This window comes from Euleptes europaea, chromosome 1 (genome assembly GCF_029931775.1).
Source record: "Euleptes europaea isolate rEulEur1 chromosome 1, rEulEur1.hap1, whole genome shotgun sequence".
Lineage (NCBI taxonomy): Eukaryota > Metazoa > Chordata > Lepidosauria > Squamata > Sphaerodactylidae > Euleptes > Euleptes europaea.
The window spans coordinates 87,836,750-87,855,847 of record NC_079312.1 but is presented as its reverse complement, the minus strand read 5'-3'; the positions used below and the strand labels follow the sequence as shown (position 1 = coordinate 87,855,847).

At 42.3% G+C, this 19,098-nt stretch overlaps 1 protein-coding gene across 4 annotated transcripts in view; it reads right to left on the bottom strand.

Moving 5' to 3' along the window:
* The window catches only part of FLT4 (fms related receptor tyrosine kinase 4), a 93,026-nt gene that overhangs the window by 46,808 nt on the left and 27,120 nt on the right, over window positions 1-19,098 (bottom strand). For all 4 annotated transcript variants that reach the window (XM_056851632.1, XM_056851648.1, XM_056851656.1 and 1 more), the window contains exons 2-5: window positions 13,657-13,753; window positions 9,615-9,889; window positions 5,601-5,713; window positions 2,605-2,767 (exon numbers count right to left, since the gene is read on the bottom strand). In XM_056851632.1, the coding sequence (XP_056707610.1) occupies window positions 2,605-2,767; window positions 5,601-5,713; window positions 9,615-9,889; window positions 13,657-13,753 (648 nt within the window). The remainder of the gene's footprint in view (window positions 1-2,604; window positions 2,768-5,600; window positions 5,714-9,614; window positions 9,890-13,656; window positions 13,754-19,098) is intronic.

Here is a 19,098-nt window from a genome sequence, read left to right as displayed (position 1 = left end):
GGAGGAGGGACGAGAATGGGGGCGGGAGAGGCGGGAAAGAGAATACACCGAGGTAAGGACTATTAATGATTTTGCCTTCGCTTTGAGGCAAATATTAAAATCGCAGTAACACAGGTTCCAAGAAATGCGAGGCAAGGGTGAAGTGGACGCGAAGCAACTGCTGAAGGGCAGAAAAATCATGAATAAGTAAAAATTATTTGCGAACAAGGCCCGTGGGTATGGCGTGGCTAATCACCAAGCATAAATGGCCACAGGGTTTTTGCGAGGGCAAAATGGATTAGAGAAGAATCATGTACCTTGTCCTGTGTTCCTTAGAGAAAGGGCAGAATGAAAACAAAGCTATTACCACTATTTGTCCATGCTTTTGCTTTCTTTCTTCACATGAAAAAAATCTTACATCACCTTTAGAAAGCACCTCCCAGCTTTCCCTCCTTAAAAAGGTAAAGGTCCCCTGTGCAAGCACTGGGTCATTCCTGACCCATGGGGTGATGTCACATCCCGACGTTTACTAGGCAGACTTTGTTTATGGGGTGGTTTGCCAGTGCCTTCCCCAGTCATCTTCCCTTTACCCCCAGCAAGCTGGGTCCTCATTTCACTGACCTCGGAAGGATGGAAGGCTGAGTCAACCTTGAGCCAGCTACCTGAAACCGACTCCCGTTGGGATCAAACTCAGGTCGTGAGCAGAGCTTGGACTGCAGTACTGCAGCTTACCACTCTGTGCCACGGGGGTCCTTTTCCCTCCTTATTCTATTATTATATTACATTACAATTGTACTTAGTATCTTTATTCTACGTGCATCACTGAACTTTTCACATTTTCATTCTTTTCTATTTACTCCTTCACTCTTCCTCCTTTTATCCAGTCTTTTGTTTTAAGACTGTAAGGTGTTCTGAAATAAACTTGCCTATTTTTATTTGTTGAACAGCACAATACAATTGCAATGTAATTCTAAACAGAGTTATGCTCTTCTAAATCCACTGAAGTCAACCGCATTGTTAAAGACGGTTGGGGTTGGATCCATTTCCGCCTCCGTAGGGGCTCTTTGAAAAACACTGATCTTGCACGCATGGATGTGCTAGCAGCAGAGGAAGTGAGCACAACAATGGAGGAACGCCTCCGCAGCTGCTGGAGAGAACAATATCATAGGATTCAAGAACAATATCATAGGATTCAACCCACTATAAAGAAAGAAAAAGAAGACTGGAAGAACTTCAGCTGAATTCTGGCCTCACTGGGAACTACTGCAATTATTACTCTGTAATGTTCCAGTGGAGGAGGGAAGGCAGCATGGTACAGACCAATCTCGTCAGATCTTGGAAGCTAAGCAGGGTCAGCCCTGGTTAGTATTTGGATGGGAGACCACCAAGGTTGCTATGCAGAGGAAGGCACTGGCAAAACACCTCTGTTAGTCTCTTGCCATGAAAACCCTATAAGGGGTCGCCATAAGTCGGCTACGACTTGATGGCACTTTACACACACACACACACACACACACACACACACAATGTTCCAGTGGAATGGGTTGGATCTAAATTCAATTTTCTGGGGCAGAATGAAACTTTCCTGTCTCCCCTCTCCCACTATAGCCCACTGAGCTCCATTAAATGCTGTACCAGAAAGGGGGGGGAGGGAATAGAGGACCTTGACATGAAGGGGAACAGCAGCAGGGGAATGGTGGAAAATGCCTATTTAGTCAGGATCCAATCCAGTGTTAACAGCCTAAATCAACAGGCCATGGTTAGCATTTATGAGAAATGGTGAAGCACTCAGTCCATGGCAAATGTGCTTACTAAATTATGAGCACGTAAAGAAGAAGCATTTGTAACACAAACAGTGCTCTGGCCAAAGCAGGCTTTACATTCACATTATAAGGCAATTAAAACAAGCACTGATATAAACCTCGTGTCATGTGTGATAATGTTTTTCTACTACGTGGGCACAGTTTCAGAGTAAGCAACTCTGCCCTGATGTTATAGCAGCTAAGAGAACAAAGAGTTTACTGCTGGTTCAAATATTTAATCTGAACTTACCCATGAAATTATACTGGTGATAGCCTTTAAAATAAGCAAGCTAACAGAAAACAAAAAGCCGAAACATTTTAATTTATAACCAAAATTGGAAATTAGCTCTAATTAATCAGAATGTACATAACCTTGACAATCCACACTATGGACCATTTTTTCTTGCAAGTATAAATTACACACACACAAGATGCTACCTTATAGATAACTGAGATCTTATCAGGGAAAGAAAACACCAGGTTATATAATGCTGACCCATGGGCTTTCCCTATTTCAAGAGGTGTATATAATGTATGCAAATTGCTTTGGTGAGAGGCTGTGGCTCAGTGTAAGGGCAACTATCTGCCTTGCATGCAGAAGGTCCCAGGTTCAAGCAGAAAGTTTTGTACCAGCATAGCCAGTTAAACAGGTCAGGTAATAGATGATGTGAAAGATCTCCACAAGACCCTGGACAGCCACTGCCAGTCAGAGAGGCAATGCTGAGATTGATAGACCAAGAGTCCGACGCAGTATAAGGCAGCTTCATGTGTGAACACTGAAGACCAGATACAGTATGATGCTGATGATGAAAAAGAAACTCACCTGCAATGTGAACAAGGAAGAAACTGGATTTGAAGGATCTCCCGTCAATGAAAGTTTCACACTGAACATATAGGGAATCCTTGATCAGTAAGGTCGGAACCAATATGCCTCTTTTATTGTCCCAGATAATGCTCTTCCCATCTGGGTAGATGACAGAGGTTGTCTAGAAAAAGAGAGACTTTAAAAAAAAATCTTTTAAGAAATGCACAGTTGTAATATTACAGCTTCATCCTCTATTACTTTCAAGGATGGTCAGCTCCAAAGTCAACCAGCCATGATTATTTGTACTAACCAAAGGCAATCACATGAAACTCTATACACCCAGTAACACAGAGATAGACAAGCTCTAGATATTCAAAGTTGGGCAACAACAACGGGGCCACAGGAAAGTTAAGCATAGGCAAAACCAAGAGTGATAATTATATCAAACAAGTGGGGACCTGCAAGAAACTTGTGGGAGTTGCTATCCCATCCCTCACCTCTATTTCTTCCCTCTCCCCCTACTTCTCTCAGTCTCTAACACTTTCTCCCTCCTGCTATCCCTTTTCTTACTCTATCTCTCCTTCATACCTATCACTTTTTCTCTCTTTCTCCTCCCCACCCATCACTCTCTTTCAGTTCCCATCAAGTTCCCAGCCTCTCACCTGCTTCCTCTCCCCCTTCCACAGCAGCAGCAGCAGTAGTGGCAGCACTACCAGTCGCCCACCTGATTCCTCCCCCTCCCCACAGCAGCATTGGTGGCAGTGCCTCTCCCAGAATCACAAGGGATCTCCTAACTACAGAGATCAGTTCCCCTTAGGGTTGCCAGCTCCAGGTTGAGAAATTCCTGGATATTTCGGGGTGGAACCTTGAAAGGGTGAAGTTTGAGGAGGGAAGCAACCTCAGCAGGGTATAATGCCATGGACTCCACCCTCCCAAGCAGCAATTTTCTCCAGGCGAACTGATATGAGTCATCTGGAGATCAGGTGTAATTATGTGTGATCTCTAGCCCTCACCTGCAGGTTGGCAATCTCCAGGATTTTTTCAACCTGGAGCTGGCAACACCTAACCAGGCCTGGTCCCAATGAGTCCTCTCTCAAAGGTCCCCCACCTTGTACTCACACCAACTGAAGCCTGGAATGCTGTGGTTGCCTAGCAATAGCCACTGAGGGAATCCATTGCTTAAAGCTCAGGCGCTCCTTTTATCATTTTTGGGTGTTTTTTAAACCCTCCAATGTATTTTTTTTTATTTAACATTTTTCTGCAAACTTAGAATCCTTTTCAGTTTTGTAGAAAGAGTTTTGCTCATTCACAGCTCCAGTCACTGGAGTTGAGTATTCCAAACATTTGGCCGACTTCACTATTAGAATATTAGATGGTTTCCATAGTATGACATGACAAACAACTGTAAACATTTATGTTGAATGTTGTAGGCTGCCAGTTCAAACAAAATTACCACATAGATAATATGTTTATCCATATCATGGTGCACAAGACAGATTTTATTCGTGTCCCTTAATCTAGAGTAGCTATCAATAATATCTTTCAAACTGTTCCAATGTACATGTTTTTCACCTGAGAAGCAAAAAGTAATAATAACAAAATACCCATCAGAAACATTATGTCAGCGGCTACCACAGGTATGTTTTTTTCTGTGGTGACATCCATAGATGACTCCTTACATAAATCCAAAAGTGTTTTCAGATTAAGCTTTTCTCATGTGAATATTCTGATACTGAACTGGCATCCATGTGAGGGGGAGATGGGAGGAAAAGAAACTAGGGTAGGGTAGGGCACACTATGCAGAGAAATGCTGAGGAACAGTGTACCAGTTCCTGAGTAGGAAGTTGAACATGGGTTGCGGGTGGGGGGTGGAACGACATGACTAGGAGTATAACGTAAGAAAGTGGAGCCGTTAAACTGTGTGCAGGTCACCACTTTTTTCAGATGTGGAACATATAAGCTGTAATGTTGGTCTGGGACTTCCAAGACTAATATTTGCCTTTGCTGTTGCCAAGATGGACAGATTCAGCAGCAAATGTGTCAGCACACAGGCTTTTTGCACAGTGCCCAATGACTCGTTGAAGAATTTGAGTAGTTTTAACATCTGTTGAGCCCTTTAAGAGATTAGCATAATCCTATACAGCTTCTGCAATTTAAACTCATTGAAATCAACGGCAGTGTAGCAAGGAGCACTTTACATTTTTGGGTTCTGACCTAACATGTTATTAGTCCATACTTTAAAACATTACACAAGCATACTTTCCCCAAACATGTGCATTATGCATGATGGCTCTCATCATGGAGCCATGAGTAGTTGCAGCTCCCCGTTTGGTATAACCTTGGTGGCACACTTAAGTTTGCTTTGGAATAATGACCACTTGTAATTTAGCCCATGTTGTCCTCTCTTCCGCTATAGGTGTATATGTTTTTAAAAGTATGAACACTTTTCAACACATCTGCTTTCTGGCAATTGCATTGTGCTTTTAACTGAATGATGGCCAAACAGGAAAATTAATTTACAATTGTATTTTAAACTTCTGATGCACATGTGTGAAATGGCCCTCACAGCCTGCAGAAAGGTAGTGCAACTTCCAGACATGGACAGTGTTATGGTAATGATAATTATATAAATTGCATTTGATATGCCAAACACAGAATCCAAAGAGAGCGGAATACGTGTGCAGTGTTTCCCTGGCACAGAAAAGCTTCTTTCCTCTCCAGAAGTTTCACCTTGCCCTGAAAATTCTGAATAATAGTAAAATATCCCTCCAGAAAGACCACAAAGAATTCAGAATAACCCACAGGTAGTCCAAAAACTGCAGTCCAGACCAAAATGAAGAAAAAATGGTGCACTGGGAAATATCACTTAGGATTTTCATGGATAACAGCTTTATCAGGTTCTCTTTTTGCCCCGTTTTGTTTCCCATTCCCTAGGATGTGTTCTCTTTTCCTCCTTAAACTGGTAAGATTGAAACAAAGCAGAGTCCTGAGTCATCCCACAAGAGGTTACTTACCGACAGCAAAGTGATGTTAAGGTCTGGAATGGATACCAGGCATGGGACGCAGATATTCTCCTTCTTGTAGATAAGAAGAGTTTCTGGTTTATTGATAAATGGCTGTTCAAAATCTGAGAAAGAGAGGAACGGAGAAAGATCAGAGAACAGCAGCAGCAGAATAACAGAAGATAGAGAAACAGGGAAAATGTGGTTATTATCTCTTTGTAGCAGTTTTTTTGCTAGATAAAATCTATATAAAATGGTACTGAATCTGCCAACAATATGAGGTTGGGGTGAGAAATGTAAAGTGCCCCATATGATCACTGTCTTAGGTTCCTTTTTTGGGTCCCATCTCTACTATATTACCACCATGCTTAATAGCTAAAGCAAACAAAATACCTTTACCCAGACATGGCAGGGAATGTTACAAGTTTGCCTATGTTTCAGCTTATCTAGCCAGCAGACCTATGAATAACTATAAGACTGAACAAATGATTTGTCTTCATTCAGATTGCTTAATTCTTATTTTCAGTTAAGTGCTTTATTCTTGTTTGCTAATATTATTAATATTAACAACATTATTCTTAAATCTTTTCAAATAATTGGTAAGCCAATGTGTTTGAATTGTTTCAGGGAAACCTGCTCAAGTGTCTTATCACTCAGCCTAACCTACCTTACAGGGTTGTTGTGAGGATAAGCTAGGATAACACCTATGAACAGCAACCAACCTATGTTTCTTGGTGGGGGGGAGGATGCAAATGTAATAAATAAAATACAAACCTTAATTTAGACAATAATGCTAATTTCTTCTGCTTGGATAATTAAATTTTCTTTAAGTCATCACAGCTCTATGACTAAATTTTCCAGCTCCAGGTTGGGAAATACCTGGAGATTTTGGGGGAGGAGTCCGAGGAGGGTGGAGTTTAGAGAGGGGAGGGACTTCAATGCCAAAGAGTCCAATTGCCAAACTGGCCATTTTCTCCAGGGGAACTGATTTATATTGCCAGGAGATCAGTGGTAATAGTGGGAGATCTCCAGCCACCACCTGGAAGTTGGCAACCCTATTCATGACTCAGCCATTTTGACACTATGAGCTGTGAGGCTACGTAATGACAGCTAAGGAAATTTGCCTGTCTTCCTCCCACTTTTGCCTTGTCAGTTCCCATCCAACTGTAGCCAAGCCTAGGTTGATTCTGATTGTTTCCCAGCATGCATTTCTTGCCTTTTAAGAGGAAACTATTTTTCTGGCAGTGTGTAAGGTACATCTTATCGCTCTTTCTTTCTCTAGCACATTTACAATAAATAGGCAATCCAACAGAGAGTTTTAGAATATAAAATCAGAGACATAATGAAACATGATCTTTCGTTGGCAACCGCTGAGGCAGGATGTTTTCAGTGGGTGTGTTCATTAAATTCCTGACTGCAATTAATACTGATCCATGCATATCAGTGGATGTGGCAGTCTGCTTAGGACGGCAGAAACTAATACAGCCCCCACCCCCCCCATTCTCCAAATGCAAGTTTAAAAATAACAACTTTCAGGTATTTAAAACAAAACCATCACTAAAATTCTTCTTAAAAGTTAAAGCATAGAAGCTTCAGTATTGTGGGGTGGGGCTGTGGCTCAGTGTTAGAGCATCTGCTTGGCATGCAGAAGGTCCCAGGATCAATCCCCAGCATCGTCAGTTAAAGGGACTAGGCAGGTAGGTGATGTGAAAGACCTCTGCCTGAGACCCTGGAGAGCCTCTGCCAAGTCTGAGTAGATAGTACTGACTTTGATGGACCAAGAGTCTGATTCAGTATAAGGCAGCTTCATGTGTTCATGTGTGTACACTTATCTAACATAAGCACCACTGGGGGAAAAATGGGACTTACTGGTAAGCAAACATGCATCGGTTCATGCTGAAACTTATCAATTCAACTTTACAATTTACAATTCCAAACATATAAAGATTCATTTTAGCACATAACGGCCAGCTATAGTGGCCTGTATCCTAATTACTCCACTATGCAAAGTTTATTCTTCCACCCTAAGATTTCCTCTACCTTAAGTCATGCTTCCACTTGCTCACATCCCTTCCCAACAGTGTATGTTTTTAGAGACAAAGACATTCAGGCAGCCTCACAAAGCAAGACTGCACACATTAGATGTGTATCACATGTTAAATGGCAAGTGCACCCCACAGGGGCAAATAATGCCTTTGAGAGCTGTTTGGATTGGGAAAATGGTGGTGGTGGGAGCTGGAGCCCCTCTTCCTCCCATGCCAATGACCCCAGCACACTGGGGAACATAGTTCCCAGCAGCCGCCCTCTCACTGTGGGTGGATTAGACCGCCAAAACGTATCCTTTAATTTGGCAGAATGTTTCAGTGAAGTTCAAGAGGGGTCATTTTGGGCTGCAACAGGAGAGAAGGAAGTACTGTTCCACTGACAGAAATCTCTTCCATCAGCAGAAATTTATTGCAGGATCCAAGCATCTGATTCTATGATGAAAGCCATGGCAGGAACATTATGTGATACTCTGTCAATTTCCTGTTGCAACTTAAGGTGGAAAGATTTAGGAAATAGAATATAGGTCTTTGGCTTAAACATCTGTCCATTCGTCTACCCATATATCTATTCAGATATGCCAATTTATGGGTAGCCAAGTACCAAAGTTTTTTTTTTGGGGGGGGGGGAATTCAAGCACACAACAACTTCCCTGTAAATTGGGAAAATATATGTAATTTAAAGTACATGGAAACAATGCACTTTGTACAAAATACCCAAGGGGCTTAGTGACAGAGATTGTGATTAAAGTAGGCATCCCATATCCTCTGTGAACACACCCTGAAGTTGGACCATAGTTCTTCTCCAGAAGCTCATGATATCCACACTTTCCCAATTCAATACTGCTACGCTGGCAAAAGGCAAAATAAATCTAGACTCAAATAACAAAGCCATTTCTGCTTCGCAAGACTGCAGCACATGGTCATGCTTGAAATATATTTTCATAGGCAATGTTGTACGTCAGCTTCTTTGCTGCTAAATGCTCCTGACTAGAGGTTTTGGAGTTTATTCCATCTCTGTGTTTTTATATAAATATTTCTCCAGGATATATTTGAAGAGCAGCCACAGATGTTCCTAGCAAAGACCAAGAGCAGATTAGATTAAGCGAGAACTAACATTCGCAAGGGGAAATTCCTGCCAAACTTCTAATGCCTCTGGCTATTGTTATTTTGAGTTTGTTATTGGAGAATGATTTGTTTTAAAATACCAGCAACAGTTGCTCAGTTGGCAAGACTCAAGTGCTCACTATTAATTGCCCACATTATATTTAGACCGTATGCTAAACATCTCCCAGTCAACCTAGATAAGAGGAAAACCTTTTAATATCATGGTGCAGGAATCCAGCAGCAACAATGAAAGCCAAGACATAAGAACATAAGAAAAGCCATGCTGGATCAGACCAAGGCCCATCAAGTCTAGCAGTCTGTTCACACAGTGGCCAACCAGGTGCCTCCAGGAAGCCCACAAACAAGACAACTGCAGCAGCACCATCCTGCCTGTGTTCCTCAGCACCCAATGTAACAGGTTGCTTCTCTGATACTAGAGAGAATAGGTATGCCTCATGACTCATATCCATTTTGACTAGTAGCCATGGATAGCCCTCTCCTCCATAAACATGTCCATTCCCCTCTTAAAGCCTTCCAAGTTGGCAGCCATCACCACATCCTGGGGCAGGGAGTTCCATAATTTAACTATGCAGTGGTTAGACAGCAGAGAAGGGGTGAAACAGATAGCGGTAACCTGGCAAAAACATATTTTTACATCATTCTGATTGGATTAGTGTTTCCCTTTCAAAAGACAGGGTCCCTCCTTTACTTTACAATGAATTAAACCTCAAATACCTGTTCCTTTGTAATATCAGCCTTCTGTGTGTGATACGGAGTTTCAGAAAAATTTAAACAGGTATAATAGAGACTGGCCAACGGGCTCTTCCACTTGGAGTCTAATCTATTTTTGACCATGCAGGTCTTTTTACCTTCTTACCTCTCACAAACACATAGGTGCTGACTGCAGTGGTGCCCTCGATTTTGGCATTGATGTACTTGTAGTAACAGCGGTAGTAGCCTGTGTCGTTAGCCTGAGTCCCTGTCAGTGTCAAGACCTTGCAGTAGGGCTTTGTGTCAGTGCCCTCACAATCCTCTTCCTTGACTGTTCGGACGCCGTCGAGACTCACCAACACCACTGATTCGCTGTCCTTTCCAATCTGGACAGTGTCCTCCTGGCCTCCAGGCCACGACCACTCCAGGGGATGCTGTCCTCTTTACAGGAACAAAAGGAACAACAGAAGCTAGATTTAGTCAGGTTGTTTATTTGACTCATTTCAGACCCACCAGTTTCCTTCTTGCAGAGACAACCTCCTGATGGTTTGGAGGAGGAAAGTGGTAGATACCCAGTCCTGAACTTCAGATAGGGTTGTTAACCTCCAGGTGGGGCCTGGAGATGTCTTGGAATTACAACTGACCTCCACACCACAGAGATATACACCTCTAAAAAAAAAAAAAAAGGCTGCTTCGGAGGGTAGACTGTATGAAATCACACCCCAACTGATCTCCCTCCCCAAACCCTGCTCTCTCAAGGCACTGTCCCCCAAATCTCCAGGAACTTCTGAATTAAGCAATTATCTTTTTGAGAATAAGGTGGTACAAATAAAGAGAGCAAGGTACCACCACCCCTTGCTTCATACAACTTCCAGAAGTTCCCAGATTAAAGGCTCTCTGCTTCCAGAGGTGTTGGTGATCGTTTAGTACACTGACAGTTCTCACGGGGGGGGGGGAATTCACCCAGGCACTTTTGTGAGCTGGGCCTGTCCTGCCCTTTCAAATGCCTGATTACATTCACTTACTTCCTCTCTTTGCCTAGGAGGGGGATATAGTCAGATTGCCTCTTCAGTAGTAGGGGTTGTTGTCAGTATCTGTTGCAGAGCCCACACTATCAAACTGTAGATTGCAATACTTCAGAGGTCTTTCTGAATGTAAATTCTTTGGGCATTATATAACGGTTGGTAGTACCAGTTTCTTGGATATTTCTTTTTGCAGCTGTGCTGACATATTCTTTATGCTCTACTTTTCTTAAGTTGGGAGCTACACAGATCCTTTGTATCCTTTCTGTAAAGCTGCCAAGGGTATGCTTGTAGGAATTTGTCTTAAATATCCTGTGATGCTTATGAGGTTCTTCCTATCACCTCAGATTTTGGGTTTCCTTTAAAAGTATCATTTTAATCTTTCTTTTTAATAGTTTGCTGTTTTGTGCTTTTATGACAATATTAAAGTTCTGTTTTTCCATGGGCTGCCTTGACCATATTTTTATGGAAGGGTGACACAAAAAAATGTTCCATATAAAATAAACAAAATAAGATACTTCTAATGTAGCTTACTATTTTCCTTGCTGTGTACTTTTGTTTCTTATATTGGATGATTATTAAAAGAAGTTTTCTGGCTATCTGAAGAATTAGGTAAAAGTATATTGGAGATCTGAAAATCCAGATGATGGTGGTTAATAAGGTTTTTATAGGTTTTGGTGGCCCTTGGTTAGGTTCCTGGAGGCAGATTGCAAGTTTGTGTTTAGGTTGGAAAGAACTCTGCATGTTCGGCAAGGAAGGTCTCCAGAGCGAGAGTTAAAGAAGTCATGACATTGCGAAGGTTGAGCCTCATTCTTTTCCAGTGATATTTAGCCAACCTTGTGTTACACTGAACGCCTTGCATGCTATCCACCTCCTTTTGGATGTCTTTAGCTTGACATGTGGCATATCTGTGGTCATCTTCTGTCAGATGGGCTCTCTGTCGGCCCCGGATATGAAACAAGATGGTTCCCCCCATGGACAAAATGGAGTTTTTTGTGCACTCCGTTCCTCCCCGTTTGCACCCGGTCTCCTGCCCTAGATCTGCACCTCAATGGAGACCCGCCCGAGTAATCGCTGATCTGATACCGGGTCCTGCAAAACAATGCCGGAAGCCCGGGAAGATCAGCCAGTTAACACATGCATTTATTTCCTATATGATTTGTCTTAAGTCTTTACCTGTAGTTAACTTCTGTATTGTTTCTTTGTCTTCAAAACCTAATCAACCCCATTGTATTTACCCTATATATGTACCAATGCTTCCCCATGCCTGTATTCTAGCCTTAAGTTTCTATGATTTGCTGAACTCGCTGACTTTCTGAAATAAAACGTTTAACTCACTGCACCGTCTGGAGAGAAGTCTTTATTACCAGGAACGCAATGTGTTGCTGAGACCTGACATCTTCCCTCAAAACCTGAAGAGGCACTGAATCATAACAGAAAGCAAGGGAAAGCGGGCTGCCGTTTGGGAAGATTCCTCTGTGTAACTCAGAAAACCAAGTTTTGCTTTGGCATGGACAGCTTTTCAAGTAAGAGTTTAAATCAGAAACAAAAAAATTTCTGCTGCTCATGGTTCTGTTTCACATAAAGCGATGCATAATGTAATTTGAACTGAAGAGACAATGTTAGCAGAACTGTGGTTCATTCTCTGGAAGGGGGCACTTAAAGGAAATGCATGGCCCAGCATATTTAGGTTAAGAACATGTCTTAAGGCAAGTGGGAGAGGAGTATTTGTACTCAACTGTGCTCCTTCAAGGTGTCCTAAGGAGGAAAGGTCTGGGGACACAGGTTTCACGTAAAAGGTGCATGGCCAGGTAGCAGTGGCCCAAACAACTGCTGAATTTATGTGAATGGGCACTGACTTTAGTGCTTGTCTGCATAGCAGCCTATCACAGTGCAGACTGGGAAACCTAATTTCCGTCCCAAAGAAATTATTAAGATTATATTGTGCTTTGCCAGATCACAACCCGCTTTTGAAAGTTCCTCTGGTTTCAGAAGTGGTTTATTTTGTGGCAAGGGGTGAGCTGCTGCCTAAGAAACACAACACCAATACCACTTTAAACACACAGTCCTAGTCATACAGTTCTTTGGAGCTCAGTCATAATTGTTTTCAGTCTCTATTTTTATTATTACTTTTTGGAATTTGTGTTCATGGGTGAAAGCAGTGCCACTTCCCATGGGTGCTATTTCTTACGCCAATCACACTCTCTCAGAATTGTTCAAATTTTAACATCAGCACCAGAGAGTTCCATTCAAAGCCTGCAGTAGGCTATGGTGGACAGATAGTCATTGTCTTGATTTTCCAAATTATCTGTCAGGACACTTCCACATATAATCAGCTGGGAGATCCAGAGGTCCTCATTTGAATTTAGTATGCTAGGAAAACCTTGTTTTTCTATGTGATGTATTATCCAGTTGGTAGCAATATAAAATGTATGTTCCTCCTGTCTTTCAAACACATAAGTATTTACCCACCATTTTTTTAGCACAACTTGAATAATTGGAGATAGTTCAAAGTGGGTAGCCATGTTAGTTTGTCTGTAGCAGTACAAAAGATCAAGAGTCTAGTAGCACCTTAAAGATTAACAAAATTTATAGCAGGGTATAAGCATTTGTGAATAAGTGAGTCTTTCAGGCCAGAACTACATGTTATATAGCATCTTGTGTACCAAAAGAACAATGACCACATTTAATCTGCATTGGAATGGAGGACTTTGTAGCAGAGCAGCAGTGGGCCTAAGGTTGCCAGGTTCCTCTTTGCCACCAGTGGGAGGTTTTTGGGGCAGAACCTGTGGAGGGCGGGGTTTGGGGAGGGGAGGAACTTCAATGCCATAGAGTCCAATTGCCAAAGCGACCATTTTCTCCAGGTGAACTGATCTCTATCGGCTGAAGATTAGTTGTAATAGCAGGAGATCTCCAGCTAGTACCTGGAGGTGGGCAACCCTACGTGGGCATCAGATAGGTATTCTGAGCTTCAACACCTTCTCTCACCCTCCAGCTGTTTATATACCCATGTTTCTATTACAAATGGACAGATATCTAGAATAGGATTATAACCAGTCAACGTAAGCTCCTCCATTCCAGCTGCCTTCAAATGGGTCTCCTGCTGCTGAGTGTATATGAATGGCCTTTGGGAACCTTTGTCATAACAGTCGGCAACAGTGAAGGGCATTAATATGTGACTCTTACCTGCAAGTAATATTCAATGTATCTTTAGCGTTGATCACGTATTCCTCTTCTGTGACGCTGAGAGTGGGCGGGGTCATAGAATAGCTTCTCACCAAATCTTGGGAGAGAAAGAAACAAGTTCATCATATAGAAAAACTACATACTAGCCACTCACATTACCATCATTAATTATTTTAGAACTGTCAAGTACCTGCCATGAAGTAACATTAGAAGAAAGAACAACAGAATATCAAGATTTAGTCCTAATTTTCACAGGTTTCCTAAAGTCTGCTGGTTATAGTAGACAAAGAAAAGAATAATGTAAATGCAGAATACTTCTGTCAATGATTCCTCTTAGCTGCTTGTGTTATATGATTCATTCAACTTATCATTGTGCAATCCCGTCTAGAGTTGAAAAGGGGGGGACATATATACGGGGCATTTATCATTAAAATGTGGTGGAAACTGCCATATGAATAGTCTAGTGAATTGTTATCATCTTTACTAGATGAACATTTCTATTATTGCCGTTAAATTATGTTTTGGTTGATCAACAAGAGCAAAGAGTCCAATTAGACACAAAATGTTCCAGCAGGGGGAGCTACGTTGCGCAACACTCACCCTTCCAGGAAAATAAAGGGACAGGTTAGAGAAAATTGTAAAAACAAAACAATCTACACTATTGGATCAAAATAACTTTAGGATTATGGAGGCTTCTGAGGCAAATAGCCTGACTCAGAACTTTCAATGACATTGCTATGAATTCCTTTGGCGTACAGGCCATAGTGAGGAAAGGGCACACAATATACATACAGAAGTTTGCTGATAGATCTCAAAAGCAAGGGACATAAAGGAAGAAGTTAACTTTTCACATGGGCAGCACTATCCAAAGGGGGGGGGGTAGTTTTGCTGATGCCGAAGACAGCTCAGCCATGGCGCTGTGTCTCTTGAGCAGTTTGCTGTGCTGAGGCAAGCAAGCCATATAGGAAAATTCCCCCAAAGCCCGTGAAACTGCTGTATACAGTTTCATGGACTACACGAGCACTTGTGCCAAAGATATACTGCCACCACGGCTTTGCTGGCGCACATGCACGCGCCACTGCACCGCTCCTCGGCAGTGGCGTAAGTGGCCCAGCACCAGCTTTAGTGCCAATTTGGATGGCTCAAGTGGCAGTTTTGCTGGTGCTGGGTCAGGCCACCTCCACAGCCCTTTCACACACACCCTCCCCAGAATTGCACTGTTAGTCTCTTCCCCCCTCCAAATTCCGATTCTTTTTTTACAAAGGAGGAAATGTCTGTAAGTATTTGAATTTCAGCTGATTTCAATTTCAGGAACAATTTTTACTTGAACTAGTTAAACAACACACTAGCCCCTCACACATTAAGTGTTGCTGCTGCTGCTGTTGTTATAAAGGATGGAGCCAAAATGACCTGTAAGGGTAGGGAAAACCCATTTTCCTCCTCCTTGCTGTTGCCTCTGCCACCCCACCCCACCCCCATCTCCAGCTCCAACTTCTCTGGCCTGCTGGCCTGCCAGTTCCCACCTACTTACTGGCTTGCCTCCCCACTGGTCTATTGCTCACTCGTTCCCCAAGCATGGGAAAGGATGGAGAAACAGGTGGGTTGGGGGGGGGGAGTCAGCCACCAGTTTCCTCTCCTCATCTGCTCTTTGTGGCTACTGCCACAATGATTTTCCAGACCATTTTGGACTGCAAACCCAAAATGCAACCGAAGTCTGGATCGTTAATGAAGTCTGCTCATTGAAAGGCATTGCTATTAGGTGGGGGAACTTGTTTCCCCATTTTTTTTAAACTAACATTTTCCTGCAAACTCAGGAATACCCCCTGATTGGTAGAACCCTATGTAGTTTCTATGGCTGGCCCCATTGTGTGGATTTACCTGTCCACACTTGGGCCAGCCCTTGACTGTTAGATATATAGGCAACTGTGCTTTATAGTAAGGGATATTTCTTTTTCAGTAACGTCATTTCCAAGAGAAGTTAAAATATCTGCACTCCTTGGCTAGGACATATATGCATTTTATAAAAACAATAGGAGGCTGAGTGAAGAAGAAAAAAATTCCCTCAGATTGAATTACAATCAGGAAAAGCAGGTGAGGAATGCCAAAAAGAATAAGAGGAGAAAGCATTTCGGGAAAAGGCTCCCTACAGACCTCTGAGAAACGTGCAGACTAACATCCAGATCATAAGGATGCCCTGCCAATAATGTAGTTCTGTGTAGACATCCTTGCTTCTTTTAATTATTTTACACTTCCTTCCTGCCAAGAAGTCATTCTGAGTGTGGTCATTTGACTATGTGTATGTATAGAAACTGGCTAGGACTACTGAACACTCTCTGGAGGACATGACTGTTGCTCAGTCATCCTTCTTCCTGTAGTAGTGGTTGGAGTGGCAGTAGTAATAGCAGCAGCCACAACAGCAATATGAAATGACAGGATGGAGGCAGACCCTTCCTGGATTGTTATTATGTTGGGGTTTTTTTCTTCCAATGCTCATGACATTTAGAGTAATACTTTCCAGAGCATGAATCAAACTTCTTTAAGGGGGGGGGGAATCACCATATCATTACAGGCAACCATTCATGGATTAAATAAGAGCCAAAGATTAGGCCATGTGAAGTTTGCTATAATTTAGAGGATTAGAGGATCACTGGTACAGAACTGGTATAGAACCAGTATTATTGAGTCTGGCTTCTCACAGTGGGCATGGTTGTGTCCAAGGCCAGAAAGTGATCATGATACTGTTAAATTTGAACATGTCATTCTGCTCATTTCATAGTTTGAAAACCACCCACAAGAACCATGTATGTCAAGGATAATGAAATATGTACAGATAATGATACAGATCATGAGGTCAAATTTTCATATAATGTGATATTTTATGTGGCAAAAAATGGGCACAATTATTTTACCATGTCTTTTTTGGGGGTGCTTGGTGAACATGTCATTTGATCCTGGCATAATATGGTAAGAGCTACCACCACCAAATCTAATTTCTTGTTTTCAAGTGTTCTCAACATGGCCAAATCTGTGGATACTTACATCCAGAGATTGGAGCCATGAACAGACAAGGAAGATCTGTCTACAAACCTGAAAAAGCAGGGAGGGGGGAATATGAATTAAAAAGAAAATCCCCCCAAAAAACACAGGGGGTTAACCCCCCTAAAATAATGGAAGTAGCACCTGTACCTTTAAGAAAGGAATGCTCTCTCAGTAGCCATTGTGGGGGGTTGCTAGGCAAACACAACAATATTGCCAGCCTTCAAACCTTGGTTTCTATCAGTAAATGGCAGGAGGGAGGCCTCTTTCCAAGACTATTTTGGCCTCCCCTGCCTCCTGCCTACCACGCAAATCACCTGAATGATTTTCTACCACATTACTTTGCTAACTTGGGTAGACTTTTCCCAGGGATAGGTTGACAAGTGAGGGAAGAAGGGAAAGCTGATAGCCAATGTGGTGTAGTGGACAGAGTGTCAGACTAGCATCTGGGAAACCCAGGTTCAAATCACTATTATACCATGGAAGCTCAATAGGTGACCTTGGGCCAGCCACTCTCTCAGCCTAATCTACCTCACAGGATTGTTGTGAGGATGAAATGGAAGAGAGAAGAATGATGTAAACTGCTTTGGATCCCCACTGGGGAGAAAGGTGGGGTGTAAATGAAATAAATAAAGAATAAACAAATGGTTGGTTAGTGAGTGGGAAAGAGCAAAGGAAGCAGGAAAAAGGGAGATGACATGGGGGATACCAAAAAGAAAAAGAGAGGAAATGGTGTTGGGAAGAGGATATAGGGGGAAATGAAGTGCCCCTTGCAACTCTTTGCGGGTTCCCCACATGGTGCTTTCTAATTTCATTGCTTTGCACAACTTAAAGTTCTTAGAAGTAAGCTTCTAAGCCATGACTTTCCTAGTTTTGCCAGTGTCCCCCTTCAGCAACTCCTTCAGTGTATGTTTCTCACACAGTTGACCTTTCTGGTAACGGCAACTATATGAGTAACATACACTGTCCACACATCTCTAGCTGACTCTCTTTGCTCCTTGTTGAGATATTACCATGCTAAGGCATAAGTTTCTCTTGTTTTTCTAATGAAGTTTGGAATTTAAAGTGAGGCAGTCATTGCTGCAATATGTCCCCCCTCCCCTTACATTATTACTACCAAACTTATGAACATCTTGTCAGCTAATGAGTCCAGTGGACAGAATATCCTTGCTCTGTTGTGGTCCACCTAAGCCAACATGTTTATAATGAATGAATCGATGTCCCTTGCAGCAGCTAGCCTCTATCTATTGCCTCATTTAGATAAGACATTGAAAGATGCTTGAGATGTGTGATCTTCCATTCTGTTTGTGAGGAGTTTGCATGGGACTGGAAGCATAGATTCATGTCAAAAAGAACTAGGTGGAGGCTACCAGGAAGGATGCATTGTATCAAAAAATGAAGCCATCTCCCTCAGCCTGATGACCTGTTAGGCAGCAATACCACAACAAGGTAGGGGAAGAAAGAAAAGGCAGACCGTGTGCAGGTTTAGGTTCTGCAGTTCCTGCAGATGTATCCTGTCTGTGCCTCTCCACAACTACAACAGGAAAAGGAACAAACTCTCCACTGGAATAAGCCATGAACTGCGCTCACTGCAATGAGTAGGGGCAACCATCTACGACAGTGACGGGTCTGTTTGAGGTCATCTCAATCAATTCATTCTATACTTCTTGGTCCTGCTTTTTGTCCCTTTTGATTGCACCTTCTTTCAGAAACAAGTGGGAGCTTTCCAAAGACTTTGGTGACAATTGTATAGTTCTCTATTTAGATACAACTTCTTTAAACTTATCTGGAAAAGCACCCATTTCCTTTAACGTTTGTTATTTGGATTTTACATCTAGACAGCATAGGTGAAGTACATTTAAAGAATTGCCAGATCAAAATACTAAAAATAAGGGCCATTATATTGAGGCTGATAGGGCTCAGGTGCGAAAAACAGATAGGAATATCTATTCTATTGTATTGAGGATGAGAGGGCTCAGGTGTGAAAAACAGATAGGAATATCTATTCTATTGTATTATGTACTCCTATGATAATTATTGGCTGGGAAGGCAGTATGCTATAGCCCAGTCTCATCAGATCTTGGAAGCTAAGCAGGGTCGGTACTTGGATGGAAGACTACCAAGGAAGACACTACAGAGGAAGACAATGACCAACCACCTCTGCTTCCCACTATAATTAACAGCTTTGCACAGGTCTTGCAAACTGGAGGCCATGGCTTCCTTGATTATGTCAATCCATCTCATGTTGGTTCTTCCTCTTTTCCTGCTGTCTTCAACTTTTCATAGAATCATTGAATCACAGAGTTGGAAGGGACCACAAGGGTCATCTAGTCCAACCCCCTGCACAATGCAGGAAATTCACAATTACCTTCCCCCACATACCCCAGTGATCCTACTCCACGCCCA